The 23508-nt window shown below is 34.7% G+C and overlaps 1 protein-coding gene across 1 annotated transcript; it reads right to left on the reverse strand.

The window, feature by feature from the left end:
- Positions 1-251: 251 nt before the first annotated feature.
- On the reverse strand, positions 252-22435 carry LOTGIDRAFT_105097 (hypothetical protein; the record flags this gene model as incomplete). The annotated part of the gene is made up of 28 exons (XM_009057113.1): positions 252-366; positions 3637-3831; positions 4027-4193; positions 5033-5191; positions 5558-5704; positions 6305-6406; positions 6744-6867; positions 7159-7358; positions 7669-8004; positions 8357-8515; positions 8613-8860; positions 9691-9859; positions 10032-10199; positions 10528-10701; positions 10943-11069; positions 11355-11421; positions 11587-11671; positions 12296-12442; positions 15854-15991; positions 16307-16627; positions 17252-17432; positions 17840-18085; positions 18573-18707; positions 19953-20014; positions 20470-20589; positions 20786-20914; positions 21581-21697; positions 22277-22435. Coding segments are annotated over 28 exons (4497 nt in total), but the record flags the coding sequence as incomplete, so codon positions are not given.
- Between the last annotated feature and the right edge of the window lie 1073 nt (positions 22436-23508).

The raw sequence follows: 23508 nt of genomic DNA on the forward strand, positions 1-23508 counted from the left end.
CTACCACAATCAGAATTATCAGCAAATGCACTGAACTACATGCACTACGATGTGGTTGGGGCTGCAGAAGCGATAATTTTAGTATCTATAGGTGCCTAAATGATAATCCTTGTCTCTACGCTCTCAAAATGGACTCTTTCTTCAAAATAATTACATCTATATATTAATTTTATTGAAATGATATTTATAAAATGTACACTATAAATAAAGAACGTATCCTGGAACATTTAAAGTAATAATGATGACGCTGATCAAGTTACAAGTTTTGCATCTTTAGCCATACTATAAAACACACTGTCATTATCTTCTATTAAACTCTGTGGTGAATCAAATTCTATAATCTCGCCGTTATCTAACACCAAAATTCTGAAATGAATCATTAAATATATGTTATAAATACAGTCTAGATTATCCGTGAGCATCTCCACAATATCAAGCTATTACGAACTCCTCATTGACATTTTTTTTAAATTATGGAATGCAGCGATTTGATTGGCCCGTAAGCCGGCTAATACAGCCACTCAGAGCTCTCGATAGAAAGCCTGTATAGACATTTTATGGCTTATTGTTCACAATCTTTCTGTTGAGAGCTCTGATTGTTTGTATTCGATAACACACAATCCAATCAAATCGTCGCGTTTACAACTTTCGTGATACAAGGAAGGTGACTATTGCACTCAAGGTATAGACGCAACTTGACATTGTGAAGTGTGATGATGATCTCTGAATTATTCAATTTTATTTCAATAAGCTCTAGATATTTCACTTAATAGTTTTCTGTGAGTTACTTCGGTGTTTTCAGGGTCAAGGACTTCATTTATGATGGTTTTTAATCCCTATGAACAGGTCATTATCGTGAAAATTGAACTAAATTGAAAATGGCCGCCATACTTGATATTCCGAATACTATTTTTGTCATAACATTGCTTCTAGTGCACCAATAGACATAATCTTCAAGTGTTACTTAAATCGTAACACATAATTTTTATCCAAAAAATGTTTTCACAAATTCTGGTGTATGTCAGTATTGGTGTCAAAAATAAAAAGTTAGTAATTATGACAAACAGTCAAACAACATCTCTTACCACCAGTCCAACAACATCTCCATCTCGGCCCAACAACATCGACGACACCAGTCCAACAACATCATCGATTGATGATCTGGTAAAAGTGGACTGTTTGTAGGAAATGTTGTTGGATTGTTTATTTTTATGCGATGTTTAAGGACTTGTAGTGGGGGAAGTTGTTTGATTTATTAGTAGGAAATGGTGTAGATTTGGTAGTGGTTGTTCGACTGATAGTAGGGGATTTGAAAGACTGGTCGTGGGGGATGTTTTTGAACCGGAAGTAGGGGGTGTTCAAAGATGGGTTTCCTTATACTTTTAGTGTCAAATTAGGTAAACTATTTGATTAATTGGTGTTTCTAATGAATTATCCTGTATTCTTAATCATATCATTATGTTCTTATTGCATATAATTAAGAGTTTTATAAATGTTCATGTAGGTACAGTCTGGATAATAAAAAACTTTTTGCCCCTGCTTGATTGGTCACTCATTGAAATTCTGCTGGTAATTCTCTTTTAATTTAGTTAATTATGAATTGATTATGGACATGTGAAACAAACTGGTACTTTTCCAAGTCATTAGAACACCTCTATTTTCTATTCATGAATATAAGTATTCGCATTTTCATTAATGAAAATAGAGTAGAAGGAATTGTAGTACTTGTAATAGATGTTTTTCGACTAGTTTTGGGGGATGATTCAGAATTGGGTGTAGGGAGTGTCATTGGACTAGTATTACAAAAGATTATTAGACTAGTAGAAGCGGAGGTTGTTGGACTGTTTGTTATAAGTACTAATATTTCCAGTTCAAGTAATAACAAACTTTACCAACATCAGAATTTGTGAAACAATTATTTTGATAAACGCAACAATGATTAAAGTTATACGGGACTTCTAACGATTCTTACTGAGTATTGTATATCTTATTTTGATACAATTTAAATTTCGCGATAATAACCTCTCTACAGGGGATAAAAACCATCATAGTTCCTTGACCCTGAAAACATGTCAAAATTATGTCTGTTGGTGCCATAGAAGCACAGTTATGACAGATATAGTACTCAGCATATCGAAGTGCCAAAGTGGCACCCGGTGGAAATGTGTTCAGAAGCGTTATCTGAAGTAGAAAAACAATAAAGCATTGTATATACTCCAAAACATACTTTCATCAAAATCAGGTGTCCAGACTATTTTGCGAAATTCTATTAAAAGTATTTGTACCATTTGTTACAGTGGGCTCAATAGGTGTGCATGAATTATTAATCAACAACGTCATGGGTCAATTGGAAATATTTTACTATGATAAAGAAATATGATGTACGTCTTTTAATCAGATTGAAATAATGTAGTCTGAAATAAATTATTTAATATAAAGCACTCTGTTTGGATGTATATCAACTCACACGTCACACACTGTTTAATATTTCATTTTCTAATTTGTACGTCGGATGTTTGATTAGTTAAGGGAGTTAGTTAAAGTTATTATCAATGCCATGGTCATGATTTATGAACAACATTCGAATCAGTTGGAGGAGGAAGGAAGGTGGTTCTACCCACCTCGCAAATCAAAGAACTGAGAATGGTCAGGCTTTATTCCCCAACACTAAACTGTTTGACCAAGCCTCCTCAGCTCCATAATAATGATCCATAGAAACATCACAGATTCTGTACACGTCATTGTACTTGATACAATAATATTGACATTCCTATTCCCGAATGATATAAACGAAATCATTAGATCAATTTTATTCAAAAACACTCCGAACTTTAGACATACCGAAATGTAATAAAACTGCTATGATGAGAACATTTCAATATACAGCTTCTTTACTTTGGAATTCATTACCACAAACTGTAAAACATAATCCTTCTTTATATACATTTAAACAAGAACTGAAGAAGTTTGTTCTTACAGACAATACTGATTAATTGATTCCATAGCATTTATAACTAGTCCTTTTGTTTTTCTTACCATTTCATTTTACTTAAAAAACTTATACCATCATATATATCATATAAGAAACACAGTGTTTACATTTTTATATTTTTCACCACATCCGTGATGCATTGTAAATGTATATATGTTTTATGAAAGTTTCTGTATTTTTATTATATACTTAGTATATAATTCGCAGTTTCGTTGGGAAACATAGTGGTTACATTTTCATATTTCTTTCCTCATTCATTTTACATTGTTAATGTTTATATGTTTTATGTTATTTTCTGTGATTTTATTTTTTCTGTAATCTTGTATATAATTTGTAGTTTAGTGGGACCTATTGAAAATTAGACTTCTGTCTAAATGGGTTGCCAAATAAAGTTATTATAAGTTCTAATTATTATTATTGATAAAAATTGTGGATTGCTACCTACAATCAAAATACACACTGGGGTGTTTTGCATTCTTTTGTAGGTTATTCTTCCCATTCTCAGATCTGACGGCAATTTTATTCACTCAAGTTTGGTTGAACATTATGACACCATAATGTCAATTTCATTTACTGAGAAATAAAATATCACTGTCAATGGAAAAGAGATAATAGAACATAATGAATACATAATATAGACTTACTTGTCATAATCTAGAACAGTATTTAATCTATGTGCTATAGATAATACAGTAGAATCTTTAAATTCAGATCTTATCGTCTTCTGTATCAAATCATCAGTTTCCATGTCCACAGCAGCAGTAGCTTCATCTAGCACGAGAATTTTAGTTTTCCTCAATAAACTCCTGGCTAAACATAATAACTGTCTTTGACCAACACTGAAATTAATTTTATTCATTTGTCGATTTCAGTTAAGCATTGTGGTGTTTAATGGTAAAATATTATCAATTCATGGCAACAGATAATCCAAAACTTGCCTCCTTTAGATATATTTTCGACAAGGGTTTGTTTGAAAGGTTGGTAAGAGTAAGCATATTTGGGACCAGGTAATAAGGTACATGTTACAAACTTACCTAAGATTATTACCTCCTTCATCACATTCAAAGTTGAGTCCTTCTGGTAATCCAGATACAAATGTTTTCAAATGAGCATGTTCTAACGCCGTCCATAATTCTTCATCACTGTGTTCTTCAAATGGATCCAGATTCATCCTCAAACTACCAGTGAACAGTATAGGATCCTGGAAATGAATATCAACAGTCAACCCAGGTCACAGGTTTGACGATAGTAAAAGACGGGATCCCTTATTTTCATTTATGAAAATGAAAATGCTAATACTTATATAAATAGAAACTAGAGGTGTTCTAATAACTCGGAAAAATACCAGTTTGTCTCATATGTCTATAATGAATTCATAATTAGCAAAATTAGACGAGAATTACCAGGAGAATTCCAATGAGTGACCGATCAAGAAATGTCAAGAAGTCTTTTTTTTGTTTATCCAGATTGTCCATACATGGACATTTATGATTAATTAAAAGTCTTAATATATGCAATAAGAACATAATGATATGATTAAGAAAACATGATAATTCATTAGAAACACCAATTAATCAAATAGTTTGCTTTATTTGACACTGAAAAATAAGGAAACCCACCTTTAAGAGGAAAAGAGCATTTTTGGATCGAGGTCAATAGTGAAGAACATGTGCATTCAATTAACGAGAATAGCTAGAACAGAGAGGTTGTTCTTCGGCCAAATGATGGATTTTTCATATTCCAGGATGTTGTTTGGTTGTTAGATGACAAGTTAACTTTCATTTCAGCGGATGTTTATATCGCATACTAAGGAGTTGTTGTTAGTCAAGGTAATTGGTAATGGCATCGGTTGAATTTGATGATTCTGTTGTGTGGTCTGGTGTGTACGCCGAGCCTACATATAGTCTACCAACTTCAGGACCATAGTAATGTGTATCGTAAGCGACACGTCCGCTATTTGGTATTATATTATAATTCTGAGAGGTCTTCGATGGCAGGTTACACTCATAACTGTATTCTACTACGTTAAAATATACTCACTTGAGGAAGAATAGTGAGATTAGTTCTAAGATCATGTAGCCCTAACTTGGCTATATCAGCTCCATCAATAGTTATACTTCCACCAGCAGATTCTATGATGCGGAATATAGCCATGGATAATGATGATTTACCAGCCCCAGTTCTACCAACTATACCAATCTAAAGTGTATAACAATAATAGTAAAATAACCCTATATTATATGAAAAAATTGCAACGCCAGTAATATTGGATCACATATTTTCATACAGTGACCGAAACTATAGAATTGAGGAATCAAAGAATTCCTAAAACATCATCAATTATTCTTTAAAACTTCGAAGTTTCGGTCTGTGGTATAAAAATCCATATTCTATTATTCAGGCAATTATTTCACTCCGATTGATGTGAATAGAAGGCTGTTCTGGTTTTGTATTCTAGTATGTAGAGTTGAAGTAGTAAATTCATTTGGCTATTCGGGAGATCAAAGATTTCAGCTTGAGAATCTGAAAACCCGCACATCAAGTATCAATACAATTTTTCATTACCTTTTCACCACTCTTAAAATTAACTGTTAAACCTTTTAATACCAGTGGTAAATCATGCCTATATTTGGTTAGTAAATTGGTTATTTCTATCTCACCGCTATCAGGCCATGTATCTTTTGGCTTAGTATCCTGAATATACCAGTCGGCCTGAAATTTCAAGTTTGAAATTTATGAGTATTTCACCTTTGCGAACTGCAAAGTGTTTTCTTTAAAAAAAGTTTTTTTTTAGATTTAAAATGCGTATCGGAGAAAGATTGAGACCTTACTATTTTTATTTCACAAGCAATTGCCTAGTTCATATATCTTGTAAGTGCAGACAGGCCCGAAGCTGCAGGGGGACAATGAATGTTCCAACGACCAGAGACTGGGGGTACAAATGGGGGATAGACTGACTCAATGGGGGGAAAACTGCTGAGGCTGAATTCAAATTTTAGCTTCTCTGCGGTGGAGTCATAATCGCAAGCCTCTCATAGAGCGTCTAAGAGGGTTCTCTCACGAAGATTTTAGAAAATAAGAATAGATTTTGTGCATTCCGACTGGAGAAAAAAGGTAGACATTTAGATTTGTTGAAAATAAAGCGTCGAGTGTACGGTGGAAACTGAAGCTAATGTCCCAAAGTCCCAAGAGTAGACTTGTATTCCGTCAGAAAAGTCATTACGACATTCTCAACAGTTGAAAAGGTTTCTTGCTTTTTAATGTACAGATATTTATTATATTAATGGTAATGATGCAAAATTGTGCACCAACCTCTTGTTCTTTTTCTGAATACTCCACAATTCTCTCTACGGACACGACGTTAACTTCCAGTTGTGATGAAACACTGACCATCTGGTTGAGCATAGCTGTTACCTGAAACCACGCAACGATATTATATGGATATGAGCGTCTAAATACTTAGCTTTAGCTTCATAATAGACTACTATATACTCAGTAAAAGTATTCTTCGTATGACGCAAATATTCTAATTCAGCATCCACAGGCCGGGAAAGACTGGTGATGTTGTCCCTGGGGTACTTAAATCACCACCATATAGGTATCGCCCACAGCACGTCTGTAAACAATAAGCCATAATTTTACTAGTCTGTCTGTAGGAGTGGCCGATTGGCTGGTTGGCTACCATACTCTCCAATCAAATTGCAAATTGGTGGTATGGTCCTTTGTATTTGCGTTTTCTCCAACAGCTTACCTGCAAAGCATATGTTATTGATAACCCTGCGTCACTTCCTGTCACACCAGGCATAAATACTGCTAATAAAGAGGCGGATAATACTGTAATGTTACCAATAACCTCAAGTCGCATACGCAGCCATCTAAAATAATAAAAAAATCATTAGGTTTACTCGTAGGTTATGTTGAGACACAGGAAACTCGATCACACTATATAATTTTCTATCAAGGTAGGCTTACGAATACACATATAAGAACGAATAAAATAATATATACTCATACTCTAGGAAAGCAATATGGAAAAGTACTATTAAGGTGGCTCAACAAGTTTCCTTTAATAGCTTTGGGAAACGTTTATTTGTAAAATAGTTTTTAAAACGTTATTGAATGTTTGTTTGCCTGACGAACCAGATGAGATTGTTCTATAACCTTACCTGCTGATAACAGAGGAAGCAAAATGAAGAGCATTATTCCTATCCATCTTATCCTGGGATTGTTCCCTAAATTTATCTACCACTGAATATGCTCTAATAGAACTGGCTCCAGTTATAGTTTCAGTGAAATGGGAATACAGGGGTGATCTGGCTTTTGATTCATTCCTCCATAGCTGTCGAGATGTAGGAATATAAAACCTCTGTAAATTAAACATACATGCTTCAGCTTGTTAAAATTCAAACAGAAGGAGCTTCAGAAAATACCATGTTGTTATACTCGATTTTAATTTAAATGTTTAGGCTTATTACTAATCCATTATCCTCTGTCCTCTAATGGCAACTACGATATAGACATTTACTGCAATACCACATCAACGGTATTTGACGTTCACCCTCATAGTTTCCTGATTGGGATTTTAATGACAATGGCGTGTTTGTCTTGTAACTCCAACAAAGAATTCGATAACTGTGTTAGAGTTTTATTAGCCTAAGAATTAAAGTTGGTGTTACCTGTATAAAATAATATACTATAAATATCGGAACAGCTGGTGCCAGAAACCAAGGAGTACTGAGCGTAATGACCACAATTATGCTCAACACAATAAACAAACTATGCATAAACAGACGGAATATCTGATTTAAACCAGTGTCCAAAATGTCCACATCTTTTGAAAAGCGATTCATGATTCGTCCACTTGGTGTTGTGTCAAAAAAGTTCATTGGTTGGCGGAGGATGTTTCCTAATAAATAGGCGAACATGATTCCAGATACTTTGACCATGTTATAGAATAGCACAGCTATATAACCGAGAGATGCTAGAGCTGAAAATATATTCATACAACAGTACTAGACAATTGCTGCGAATTGCTAATTTCAACGGAAGATCCGCTGGTACCATTTCACGGTAATTCCAGAGGATAGTTCATCATAGTACAAAAAGTACAAAAATTATGAGTTTTTTTGCATTTCGTACAAGACATTTTATAAATTTTAGTCGGCATAGTTTCGCAGATTTGAAACATACCAGTTCACAAACTGCACTGAAACTCAGGATCTTGGCCTTTCTCATCGTAAATATCCCAATATCAGTGTATTCTGTGTGAAATACTAAAATATATTTACCTTGAACAACCGCAAATACAGAGAATATTCCTAGATAATAAAAAGAATTGAAAGTGACGTTTCGACCATGTTCCACCAAGGATAGATTACCCTGTTGGTTGGACTCGGTCCATATACCTAACCAAATATTACTACCAACAGCTGAGCATTGAGCTAGTAAAAATAACATCAGGGTCACAAGGGATATCCGGATACCAAAGTGACGAAGATAACTCTTGATCACTTTAAAACGTATCTGAAGCAGAAATAAGAAATAAAAAGAATGAATGTAACTATTACTATCAAAATCAGTAGCAGATATGAAGAGAGCCCTACAATTTAAAAAAGGGTACTTTTTGTGTCCAAGGTCTGAGATCTAACGATTTGATTGAAGGGGTTCGTATTCGCCAAATCTTGATAAAAATCAATAAAAAAACATGCTGAGTTTCATGCTTTGCGATCTTCAGACAACTGATATATATATATATATATATATCTATGGATGCAAACTTAAAATAGCCCACCTTTCCCTCTTCGATAAACTCCTCTTCCACTAGCTCTCCTAAATTATGTATACTGGTTATACTTCCTATATTCTCTTCTTGTTGAGGCATACCTTCCATCTCTACCAGGTTGTCCACACTGATTTAGTACAAATAATAGAATTTCAAAAATATAATTTTTCTGCTAAGCTTTTGTAACATGCTGCCCAGAGCAGTACTAAATGGGGGAATATTAAAGAGCTCTTTAATTCTCGTACTCTTTTCAATTTGTTATCATCAATTGCTATAGTCGAGCCCCGAATGACTATATCCTATTTCAGTGTCAATCTTGTACTGGGGGACATCAGAGTTGGCGATAAAAACGTGCATATCGGACCTGTTTTTGGGACAGTCATATGATTCTTCGGGTTATTGAAAGGACAATGAAGCTCCATTTAATAAACACAGCTGGTAAATTGGCATTATTTAAGAATGAAAATGAAAGCATACAGCTATATTATTAATTTGCTTACCTATTGGCATCCACAATTGAATCACTATCGGTATTTTGACAGGAAACCGACGAGGTTGTAGAATTCATGCGTAATAGCGACATGGTTTTGAGAGGATCGACTGGAGCTACAACAGACAATAGTAAATTGTGATCATTATATTGAATAACAGGTCAGTTTGTTCCCGTTTCTAGCGAAGGGTACATGAGATACATTCTCGACATTTCAGCAGTGTATCATCGTAACAGAGTGAGTCAGATTTCGATGCCTATATTCCATTTTACAAGCTATTTCATATTACATTATGATTCTGCATAACAGCTTATTTGCCCCTGTCATGTTAAGCTAACATCGGTTCTCGGTTTGATTTGAAAGCCCAAATGTCTATCAGTAGATGTCTATCAGGGTCTTGAAAATGTTAATATTCCATCACATACCTTCCTTGTCTTCACTTATCGTATAGGTCTTCACAAACTGTGCAAATGGTCCACTGTGATTCAGCAATTCTTCATAAGAACCAACTTCAGTTATCTGTCCTTGGTCGAGGACTATTATACGATCAACCAACGGTAACCAGTGGACACCATGGGTAACTAGAATCCTAGTCTGACGAAAAAAAATGGAATAATAAAGGATAAGAAAATATTATAGCTCAATATCTTGAGGACAACCGCCTAACAAACTAAACATACGGTTGTTCCATATCTTGAGAACAATCATCCAAAAACAAAAATGCCATAAAAGTTTTCTGATTTGTATACCATGTAATGCAACTTACCTTGTTTTTGAGTATACTTTGTTTACCAATGACATGTTTAAAGATATGTTTACCAACATGTGTATCTACAGCACTCAGTGGATCATCCAATAAATAAATATCTTTATTACTGTAAACAGATCTTGATAAACTGACTCTTTGTTTTTGGCCACCGCTTAAATTAATACCCTAAAAAATACAATACATGTATTTTCAATGTTGTAATGGTTTGATCAATCTGAAAGAATATCTGACGCTGACTATCAATTCATATCAGTCTTTGGGACAGTGCTTTAGAAATGAGATAGAAAGTTTTTTGTTTTTAATTACACCAATGAACAACTTAAAGAACAACCGGTTAAAATTGAAATTGTATAATAAAACCAAAACTATCTCATCTGATTTACTATTCACTATTTATAATAATACGTCAAAGTGGGTAAATCGACTTTGGCGTAAAATAGTGCGTCTTATACACACAACTATACGGTATTTGATTAGTGTATTTTAAACTTACTCTTTCGCCAATTTCTATTGATTCACCTCCTGGAAGAACTTTCAGATCTGAGTCTAAAGCGCAATCTTTTAAAATCTGCCAATAATCTTTGGTTACTTCCCCATCAAATAATATATTTTTACGTAGAGATAAGTTCTGTATCCAAGCTTGTTGTGGCACATAAGCTATCGATCCCTATGAATTACAAAACCAAATCCATCGCTGTAACTAAGGCTTTTTTTCTTTGAGGCAAAATGTTTTTCGGAGAGTGGTCTGGTGGTTGTTACCTCAAACGGTAACAACCCTTGCCGTAGATATCAAATGCTAACTAACTGTAGTTGTATGGACGACGACGACGTTAATCCTTTTTTACACATATTACTTCAGTGCTTATTGAATATGAATCTGACCCATGGATTTCGTAGTTTCTCCTTACCTTGACATTGACCTGTCCTTGTAATTTATCCATTTCTCCTAAAATCGCTGATAATAATGATGATTTTCCTGCTCCAACACCACCTACAACAGCTAGCAGTTCTCCTTCTTTGACTTTCATATTGATACTAGAATTACAACACGGTCATATCATGTTGTATCATGGAAAAGAGGTGTCGCTGGGCCTGAAACTGGTATGGAGAATGAGGGAGGGGGATGAGGGTCCACAGTTTGTGTAACCATTATTGGGGGTTGTTTACAGTATGCAAAAAGAAAACTTAACTGCTTATAAAGATTCCCGGGAAGCTTCCACAAGCACCTTTGATTTCGGATGGATGGGAAATAAGAATAAAACAAACGGAAGCTGAATACTGACACACCAAAAAGCTTGTATTGATGTTAATGAAACTTACTTTTTCAAAGATGGAGGCATATCTCTATCCCATGTGAAGGTCCCTTCTGTAATTTCTACTGCGTTTTCTATAAACAAAAGCAGAAAATTTCTATTTTGGATTTATAACATGACGTAGAGTATTGGAAAGATAGCCTGTGAATACTGTGCAGTTATCTATACACTCAACATTCTTTTTTTCTGTAGCAAATCTTAACGATAGATACAAGATAAATATTATCTAGATTGGATACCTGTGTTTTGATTATGTCCACAATTCTTCTCATCTAAGTCACTTCCAGATAAATATTTACCTAATCTTCCTAACGATACTTGTGCCTACAGGAAAGAAATATTGAGAAATTATAAGAGAGAATTAAACACACAAAATAAAACCTGACAATGAGAGTGGCGTACGAAAATAATGTTGAAATAGCAAAGGAGTTGTTGCTAAAAAGGTTAGAAAGTTATAAATTAAATTTAATCATAAATCATGCTCAAGAAGTGGCAGCCAAGATAGCTAATCGGGCTGAATAGTATCAGCACAATCGGGCTAAAAGAGTATCAGCAAATTCAGTCAAAGAATATCAGCAAAATCAGGCTAAAAGGGTATCAGCAAATTCAGGCAAAAAGAGTATCAGTACAATCGGTCTAAAAGAGTATCACCACAATCAGGTTAAAATAGTATCAGCACAATCGGGCTAAAAGAGTATCAGCGAATTCAGGCAAAAAGAGTATCAGCAAAATCGGGTTAAAAGAGTATCAACAAATTCAGGCTAAAAGAGTATCATCAAAATCGGGCCACAATATTATCAGCAAATTCAGGCTAATTGAATATCGGCACAATCGGGATAAAAGAGTATCAGCAAAATTGTGGTAAAATAGCATCAGTACAATCGGGCTAAAAAAGAACCAGCATATTCAGGGATTTATTAAAGTGAGATTAAGGTACAAGTTACTTACATTAATTAGTGCAGATATGCACATTGGTAAATGATTTATTGGTATTCGTAATATATTAAATAATGATAAAGCTACAAACGCTGTTTCCGCGTCCAGATGCTGATTCTCAGACATTAATATAAACATGGCAAAAGTTGCTAAAGTAACCTGCAAGTATACATTAAAACAAATTGCTCACAATAAGAGAATTAAATTGAGGATTGTGTCCACTGTCCTGTACCTGTTTTTAGAGCCGAATCAATTAAGTTACCATTTTGCAAATGTTATTTAAGTCTGGGGTGGGCGGAGTTGAGGGGGTGGGGGTGGGGGGGGACTGGTCTTTATTCCGACTATCTACCTAGAAATATGAATAATCTATATCATCTCAATGTCGTTGTGTGAAAAAAATAATATTTTAGAGTGCGACGAAATGATACAGAGAGTATCTGCTGAAAACTTGGTCCTGGTAATCATCCTACTACTTTGGTAATCATCCTCGAAGAGATCTATGTTGTTAACAAATGACAATCTTATTTAAATTCTCAATGAACAGGGAGTGGATTTTTTTTTCCAAAAATTTAATAAGTAAATGTGGCTTAATCAATATCGCACTGAGATGGTTTTATTTCATGACATAAGACAATGGAATTTCTGAATGTATGTACTCAGTATCGCTCATTCAAAGTTGAAGAAAATAGAGGATGTTTTTGTTTATTTTGCCTCTGAAGATGTTCTTTAACAGTGTTTTGTTGCCTCGATGAATAGACATGGAAACTTGGGACATTTCGTACGAACTTATCGCCCTCAATTACACACTTAATAAGTGTTAAGGCCGATCATACACTTCAAACGTTGCCAAGAAACAAATGGGCAAACTCTTGCTTTTAAGGAGTGTTTGCGAAGAAACTATAGTTTTTAACTATAAAAGCTTTAATTATCATGGTTAAGAGATAAAGATACTAGAAGATAAAAGTGTATTCGTATCATTCATCAGAATTACAATTAAACAATTAACAATTAATATAAACGAACTGTATTGGAGTAACAATATCGATATTTTTACTATTTTACTGGAAGTTGAAACACAGACAAATTTTGGGCTTTGGGTCAGGATTACCTCCACTGATTACAGGAATTAAAAAAGTTGGTTTCAAATATTACCTAGCTTAGATTGAGAATATTTATTCATATAGGCATAGGAAGCATATTTTTAGTTGACGCAGGATCACAAATTGTCTCAGTTCGGTGTGACGGGGGTATAATTTGGTGATAATTCTAAACTTTTTCACAGATTTACAGCATTTCAGCTGTAAAGGCTGAGCTGAAATTTTAGACCGTAGCTCATACCCATTTTACAAACTACAAGCCGGATTCTAAACCTTGGTTTTCGTATCACTCTCGTTCCAGCAATGACAACATTTAAAGATAGCTTGCCAGGCAAGGTAATATACGCCCACTGGCAGCTTTGATTTTGAATAAAAAAATATTTGGCAGTACAGTAACAATCACCAGTATGAAATATCCAACCTTCTGTCATACACTTCTTTTGAACTCTTTAGGGCGATACTGAATAATATTGAATATTGCCCTAGTTCTGGAAAACGTGTCCAATCTTTAGCTCGTGAAAACACTAGAAGGCAAATATTCAATCTTCAGCGCAGTACTGAATAATAAAACCAAGTTTTGTCAAAATCCAACAAGAATCATGCTTTTTATTGTTGAAGAGCTAAAAATATAACAAGTTTTCAAGAGCAAGGGCAATAACTCATACGAAATATTTTTCAATTTCTCTGATTTTTATTAGGGTATATCCTTGGGTGATAACAAACACTCGTGCCAAGTTTCGTCAAAATCCGTCAAAGATTGTCCCTTCTAGAGTGTTTACAAGCTAAAAATTGAACGTGTTTTTTAAGAACAAGGGCAATAACTCATACTAAATATTTTTCGATTCTTCTGATTTTTAATAGGGTTCATCCTTTCGTGATTACGAACACTCACACAAAGTTTCGTCAAAATCCGTCAAGAATTGTGCCTTCTAGAGTGTTTACAACCTAAAAATTGAACGCGTTTTCAAAGATAGCTTGCCAGGCAAGGTAATATACGCCCACTTACAGCTTTGATTTTGAACATACATATTTAGCAATACAGTAACAATCACCAGTATGAAATATTCAACCTTCAGTCATACACTTCTTTCGAACTCTTTAGGGCGATACTGAATAATATTGAGTTTGAATTATTGCCCTAGTTCTGGAAAACGTGTCCAATCTTTAGCTCGTGAAAACTCTAGAAGACAAATATTCAATCTTCAGCGCGGTAATGAATAATAAAACCAAGTTTTGTCAAAATTCGGCAAGAATCATGCCTTCTAGAGTTTTTATGAGCTACAAATTGAACGAGTTTTCAAGATCAAGGACAATAACTCATACTAAATATTTTTTCGATTTTTCTCATTTTCAATAGGCTTTATCCATGGGTGATAAAAAACACTCAAGCCAAATTTCGTTAAAATCCGTCAAAAATTGTGCCTTCTAGATTGTTTACAAGCTAATCATTGAACGAGTTTTCAAGAGCAATAACTCATACTCAATATTTTTAGATTCTTCCGATTTTCAATAGGGTTTATCCTTAGGTGATAACCAACACTCAAGCCAAATCCGTCAAGAAGTGTCCCTTCTAGAGTGTTTACAAGCTAAAATTTGAAATTTATCCTTGGGCGATTACGAACACTCATACCAAGTTTCATCAAAATCCGTCATGAATTGCACCTTCTAAAGTGTTTACAAGCGTTTCAAGAACAAGGGCAATAACTCATAGTAAATATTTTTCGATTCGTCTGATTTTCAATAGGGTTCATTTGTGGGTGATTACAAACAACCATACCAAGTTTCGTCGAAATCAGTCAAGAATTGTGCCTTGTAAAGTTTTTACGAGCAATTGTGGACGGACGGACGGACGGACCGACAGAAAGAGGTGACGGCAATATACGCCCCCCATTTCATGTGGGTGTATAAAAAGTGCCTAGATAAATACCCTGATGTCTTACAATGGTCGATTCATAATCTGTACTATAATTCTTACACAAAATATTTAAATTTGAGGAGTATGTTTATAAGGTAAGGATGATTTGTGTCCAATATGATGATGATTCGAAATGTTTTGCTTCGAGTGCTGACACTATCATCACTATCATCACGAACTTCGTCTTATATCTTGACTACAATGGCCACTGTTCATGTATCGCGGAATGCAACGATTTGATTGACTGCATTTAGCTAGCGCTCAACCCAATCAAATCGCAGCATTTACAAACTTTAGGTGATCCAAGAAATGTGGCTATTACAGTCAAAGTATAAGACGAGTTGGAGTTATCTGCTAATACATTGTGTGACCATCTTTCTTACTTCTATGGTCAATTTCGGTTCTGATGGAAATGTACATTGATGGATGAATGTATATATCTGTGATCTTTCCTTTGTATGTTCCTGGATTCTTATTCTGTTTTTTAATTGAAAAGAAGGTTTTACTCTTATTTTCATGGAAGTGATCCATTCGATTTTTGCGATCCCAAATACTTACCAAAACTGGAACACCAATCCAACAAAATATAGTTGTAGCTGCGAGAAAGGCATTTTTGGTAAGTAGTCTTATTTCTTTTTGTCTGATTTTCATAATTTTGCCCTCAAATGACTCTTCCCATGCAAATAATTTCAAAACCTGAAATCAAAACGATTGTCAAATTTTTATATCTTGTCAGGTTACTATCACTGCGCATTTAAATTCCAGGGCATTTTTTTAATTGAACCAGAGCAGACTATAGCAATCAGTAGCAATGGCGATGGCTAAAGGACACTTAGACTGGGCAAAGATGATATCATTTTTTGTATAAAATAATGCAAACAGCAATTTCCTCTTCGCATTGTCTTGGTAGTATGTATTATTGGCTATGTCCGGAATAGGTGAGCATCCACAACTGTGTCGCTTTAAATGAGTCTCTGGATGAAGATTACAAATCGACGAAAACGGTTTTACCTTAATACCATTGAGAACTTCATTAGTAATTTTGAGTCTGGAATCCTTGATGGTCAATAGTTCGGAATGTATTTTCTTGGTGGCTGTGGACAGAACGGAATTAAGTGGTATGACCATTAGAATTACACCCAAACCAGCTACAAAGCTTACTCCCAGAGTTTGGTACAAAAGATATAGGGCTATGCAAATTTGCAGAGGGCAAGACCATATCATCCATAAAAACGTCACGATTTCTGAAAGTTTTTTACAATCGCCTGACACAAGATTGACTATTGCTCCAACTGTAAACATTTTTCTGGCATCACTGTTCATGGTTAAGGACTGGAATGAAAAAAATAAGTTTTTTAATTCAAAATGTTTAATATAGATCTAATATTCCTTTAATTACCCTACATCGTTTTTGGTTCCTGCTATTTCTAGAACACACATCACTATCGCATAAACAGTACGGAAGCTCATGGGAGAGAATTCTGAATGGAATTGAACACAAATCCCAGGATTTATCATTCTCAATAGCAGAATATTCAGAGTAATTATTCTCCTATTCCCCTAACATGGGTTATAATCAATATTGATTGGCATATAATACGAATTGGAATGGGGTCCAAAAACATAAGTGAAATATTTAACATGTAAATAACATTATATAATGTACAATCAAACTCAAGGCCGAAAATGACTGAGAGTGCAAAAAGACGAGGTACGGTACACTCTTCTGAAATGTTAATACAGTAGAAAATAGACGAGACGGCGCACCGACCACCTCATCTATTCGCGCTTTAATACTATTGACTCAATTTTCCGACATAAAAGCGGTCATAAGATTCGAACGGTGCTCTCATGCAAATGTGAATTACGTTCGGTAATCATGACCACTTCCATTATTCGCAACCATAAGCAACTGGTAATCATTATGGTGTGAGGGTACCTTTAGTAAACGCTTACCTTTCTGTAGACAGCGGCGACAAGAGCTGATTTTATATTCATAGCAAGATTTAAGCTTCGAAAGAAACTTTGATTATATATAGCAGAAGTGGTAAATGAAACTAGAGAGAAACCAGCAACATAAACATATCCCTTCCATTTTGATTCATTCCCACGGTTCTCTATGTAAGTAATCATGATCCTGAAAATATAGAACCATAGATTCTCGTATCACCCTAATAGTAATACCACAGAGACAGGCTTAACAGATGAAGTTGAGGGATAGGCATGGACCATGATACATGTTTATATTGGAATTCAATCTGGCGCTATCCGTTACTTGGATGTGATATACGGATGGGATAATGGCACGTTTAGGGCAAGACGAGCCCAAGGTGACTTAATCCAGCGACTTATTAGATTCTCCCAGATACAGATTACAGTAGTTGAATATCAAGTTGCTCCAAGATTTCCAAATCGACCCCACCCTATCCCCTTTTAATGGTTATGCCATTTCAATATCCTATTCCGGTTCAATGAGTTGTGGACTATTGTAGTTTGGTAGGTGTAAAAACATCATATACACGTAATTCAATTTCTCATACTTACTTTAAAAGCAAAGGGTTGATAAATGTCAGAAGATCTGAAATAACTCTTAATGCGTTTAGTTTAAACAGTGGAAACCAGTATGTTTTAACTAAGACTATGAACAGAGCCACAGCAGGGTGGTTGATGGTTCTGTGTCGTCTTTCATTATTGGACAACAGAGGAATGTCTCCATTTAGGCGATTGTTCTCGTAAGATTTCACGTGTTCTTTCTTAGTATCATGCCTAAAATATAGAAACACCAGACACCTATCTAAAACTGAAATGAACGTCATGACAGTATCTTTGTAAAATAACTCTTGATGCAATGTTACACTTGATCCAATATTAAACTTGATCCAATGTTACACTTGATCCAATATGCCGATAGTCCCTTTAGTAATTCTGTATCGTTTCCATGAATTATTAAGTGAGAGAGTAGGAACGACATAATAATCGTAAAAGGGGGGCTCACGGGCAATTTAATGTTAAACGACAAGAAATCTGAGAGTGGAAGGGGATAGTCTCCTTGCTTGGCCCCTATAGTGGCATTTCTACGAGGCTGTCCCAGCTTTGCCACCCCCCCCCCCCCCCCACTCTCCATAAGTAAAATGTAAAAAAATGACGCTAGAGCACAGATAGGTATGATGGACATTAGCACGGTCCCTAGCCTTTTTCTAACGAACAATTTCCGGCTAAAAATTAGCCAAATGTTAAGAACAAGGTCATGGATAAAGCCAGATGAAGGGTCACTTACTTTCTTCTCTCTTCTCGTAGCTTCTTATCCCAAGCGTTTAAAAAGGGAGGTGCCTGGTGTTTGCTTTTAAATTCTTCGGGTAAATCAAAAACATCTTCATCTTTAATAGGTTTCTTATATCCCTTTACAATCAATCTGTGGTATGATAAAATTGATATTTTTATATACATAGACTACCGGAAGTGTACATAAAGCAGCAGAAGTATAAACGTCCACCGGGATGGTTCAATGCTTTTGATTCAAAGGCTTGAGCTAATAAATGTGCGTAACCTTTTCAACCACATAATATGTGGATGTATTGTGCCATCGACATTAACAAAGACTAGATTATTAGGTGTTTTCATTAAAGTAACATGCTCAATAGTAAGATAGCCTTGTCAGGCAAGGTAATATACGCCCACTGACAGCTTTGATTTTTGAATAAAAATATTTAGCAGCACAGTAACAATCACCAGTATGAAATATTCAACCTTCAGTCATACGCTTCTTCTGAACTCTTTAGGGCGATACTGAATAATATTGAGTGTGAGTTATTGCCCTTGTACTTGAAAACGTATTCAATTTTTAGCTCGTGAAAACTCTAGAAGGCAAATATTCATTTTCCAGCGCAGGACTGAATAATAAAACCAAGTTTTGTCAAAATCCAGCAAGAATCATGACTTTTAGTGTTTAAGAGCTAAAGAGCTAAAACATAATAATACATACTAAATATTTTTCAATTCTTCTGATTTTTCCATAGGGTTCATCCTTGGGTGCCTACGAACACTCACACCAAGTTTCGTCAAAATCCATAAAGAATTGTGCCTTCTAGAGTGTTTACGAGCTAAAAATTGAAGGCGTTTTCAAGAACAAGGGCAATAACTCATACTAAATACTTTTCGATTTTTCTGATTTTCAATAGGGTTTATCCTTGGTTGATAACAAACACTCATGTCAAGTTTCCTCAAAATCCACCAAGAAATGTGCCTTCTAGAGTGTTTACGAGCTAAAGCGTTTTCAAGAACAAGGGCAATAACTCATACTAAATATTTTTCGATTCTTCTGATTTTCAATAGGGTTAATCCTTGGGTGATTACGAACACTCATGCCAAGTTTCGTGAAAATCCATCATGAATTGTCCCTTCTAGAGTGTTTACGAGCTAAAAATTGAACGAGTTTTCAAGAACATGGGCAATAACTTATACTAAATATTTTTCGATTCCTCTGATTTTCAATAGGGTGATCCTTGGGTGATTACGAACACTCATACCAAGTTTTGTCAAAATCCGTCAAGAATTGTGTCTTGTAGAGTGTTTACGTGGACGGACGGACCGACCGACGGACGGACATGGGTGACGGCAATATACGCCCCCCATTTCATTTGGGCGTATAAAAAGATACCTGTTGGCCCACATAAAAAATATTTTGGATGGAAATGATGCTGTTTGCATCGGACATGGTTCCTGAAATGCAAATCAACAAGAATACAGTTTAAACATCATCTTTAATTGTATTTCACGTACTGGTATATATTATAATCATATCAGTTTTCCACGCAGGCCTGTGTGTCACAGCTATATGTAGCACACACAGAACAGGGTTTTTCACAACTCCTTTTAAAAGTCAACGCTGTCATAGTCAAATAATCTAACTTCTTTGCACCAACAATATATGGATGAACGGGTGAGTTCATGGATGAACAATGATGCCTTAGAGTAACTTTCTTCGAGAATTTTTTGAAATAGCACTCTTTCGGGCGTACTACTACGTGATTTGAGTTTCTTTAGACAAGTTGGAACGGATACCACAACATTACTTATATAGGTGTGCCTTAAACGCAAACAATACTTTAGAATTCTTGCCTAGTGCAATTAGTGATCTGGTTTATATATGACTCGAGGAATATGTAGATTTTTACCTTTTGTTTCTCATCATGGACTGTGGTGGATTCAGAAAAACTATGAAGAACCAATTGTAACATCAATATTCCATAATTGATATAAAACAACACAAATTTAACAAAATTTTTTTCATACACCTAAAATAACCGTACAATCATTAAAGTAGGACATTTTACATATTTTCAGAAGAGGTTTTCTAGCCTATCTATGTATAATGGAACTCTTCCCGAATTTCCATCCGATGAATGCATTTCTTGTAAATTCGGGATTTCGTTTCACATACTTAAATACAATGCAAAGCCGGAGTGGCAATGTAGAACATTATACACTTACCTTCTGTACAATAAGTGTATAAAATGGTATGATATTTGCAACAATATAAAACAACCAAAATAAATACAAAAGACATGGTGAAGGCAAGCCAAATCGTCTTGAAACCTGACATAAAATGCCCGCTAGAATCTGCAAAATATGGTCGTGGTTATCAAAAATAGGCCAGAATCCAACAATTATAGAATGGTAAAAATATATTCAGAATGTATTTCAAAGCAATTTGAATGGATGACATCTGGGCAAACGCGATTACCGAGAAATCAGAACAGTGAGCAAATGTCAACAGAGCAGTCATCTTTAAATATACAGATGCAGGCTATGTGATTATGGCTGTTGACAGTATTTCATCAAAGAAATAAAAAATCACTTCTTATGGCTAATGGTGTGTTCAATATAAATCATTTCCTACAACTTGTTGGTGTATGTCTTGATCGAGTCCAATAGTTGACCTCTACCCCCTCTCCACCTTCCCAGAGCCAAAAAGAAACGGGTCAATAAGATATGTCACGAGGTGAGTGATAAAAGTACAAAGTACAAGTACAAAGAGGTGAAGGTTAGCCTACTAGATGTAAGAATCTCTCTCTTATGTCAATTAAGATACATAGATTCAGAAGGATTCAAGTTAAGTTTCAAATAAATCAAATAATCACTGAGCAGGGGTATTCAATTATTCATTATGTAGGGTGAGAAGGTATAAATTAAATGAGTTTAAAATGTGTTTTAATATGACAATATTGGAATGTGTTATTGTGACAGCTCTTTGTCTTGTTATATAAATTACAGTGTTAAACTTACAAATGTTATAAACTTGACTACTGTCGACACAATAAAGGCATCTGCTATTGAAACCTGGCTATTTATATAAGGATAAAAATCTATCAGAGCCAGTATAGATAATGATGCACACAACACCTGAAAAAAGCCAGTTCATATTCTACATTAAGCATAAATGCACCTCAAACAATAATTATTCCACATCGTGAACGCTATATTGATCCCTGGACATTGAAATCTACAGCTTTTAGTCATCTTCACAGTGTTAATGTATAACGAGCCCGGTTTCATACCTTGGCATCATAAGAAACATTTCTTTTATCACAGAATTTGTAAATGCAGAATTTGATTGGACTCGACAAGAGTAAATGCATTGTCTGTAGTCTTTCTGTTGAGGAATCTATGATTGGCGGTACTGATTAGCGTACAATCAAATCAAATCGATACTTTCGACAACTTCTATGACATGTTAAGTGTTTGTCGTAATGCCTTGACATTGAAAAGGTGGATTTTAGAAAAAAAAATTGTAGTACACAACATGATGTTATCAAACTTCGTTAGCCCGATAAGGAACAGAAAATCAATCTCATTTACATTTCATGCCCATTTCAAAAATATTACAATTAGCTGACAATTTTTCATGATAATATCTCTTGGCTTACCACACAAATTGTTGGTAAGTATTGAGAAAACTGACATAATCATTACAATAATTACCGTTTTACATATGCTAAGCTTTCCCAAAGGCAGTGGTTGGGGATTTTCCAAGCGTCGTAAATGTTGAAGAAAGACTGGCAAAGTTAGCCATAAGAATGCACATGGCACCCAAACTAGTATGGTATGTTGAAAACATTCGGTGAACTCGGGATAGGAACTCTTTGAAAACCGAGTAGAATTCTGAAAAATATAATGAACGTTTGATTTTTATCTTGTTTTTTTCCATATTGATTTGATCGTCATTTTTACTTACATAACAAAAAAATGAGACATGGGACTTATGAAACCCGATACACTATTAGTCCACGAGCGAAGGTTAATATATTCGCCTTATCATCTTATGTCAAAAATAGAGGACATAAGTTTGAAACTCAATCCTAATCTAAAACCTTTATCAGAATTAGCTGACGACCTTAGACGTAGATTTTCTGACCGATTGTAAACCATTTTCTAAACCTCAATCTGAATTAGGCCTATTGCAAACTGTAAATTTAACCATGACGTAAACCCTTAGTTTTCATCAAATATTTCAAGAGAAGGCTAGTCAGGAGCAAAAGATAAAAGCCAATCCCATGTGAATTGCACCAGGACGTGTAAGATATGTAATTGTTCGTTTGTCTTAATTTCATCTCCATTTAATTGAAATCGACCTAGATTTGAAATGAATATTTTGTTAAACTACTCTAAAGATACTCTTTCTTAGGCCTACTTTATCGTTTTGTCTTTTTCTTGAAAGAAATTTACAACCTTTTCATTGTTAATATTCATTTTATTTACACATGCATATTTTTATTTTTACATAATAATGTACTCGAAGGTTTATTGTATATTATAGCATAATAATTTGTAATCAATTGGAGAAAAGATTATCTCAAAATTATTCATGTTAAATTAATACATCATGTTTAGATAAGATGGCATCAGTTCGAAAATATTAGGCACCCTTCTGTTTAGCAACCGAATGATGATATGATATGCCTACATACCAAGTTTCATTAAGATCAGATAAAATCTGCAGCCCTTATCGTGTTTACAAGTCAAATTAGATGCATTTTTACTTCATCAAGGGCAATAACTCAAAAAAGGTTCACTCAAAACGAACTAAATTCGAACTTGACCGCGATCTAATTAATATATACCTGTATACCAAGTTCCATTAACATCGGATAAAAATTGTAGCCTTGGTCGTGTTTACTACCAAATTTAACGCATTTTTACTAATAATTTTCACT

Source organism: Lottia gigantea (assembly GCF_000327385.1).
Source record: "Lottia gigantea unplaced genomic scaffold LOTGIsca_3, whole genome shotgun sequence".
NCBI classification, from domain to species: Eukaryota; Metazoa; Mollusca; class Gastropoda; family Lottiidae; genus Lottia; species Lottia gigantea.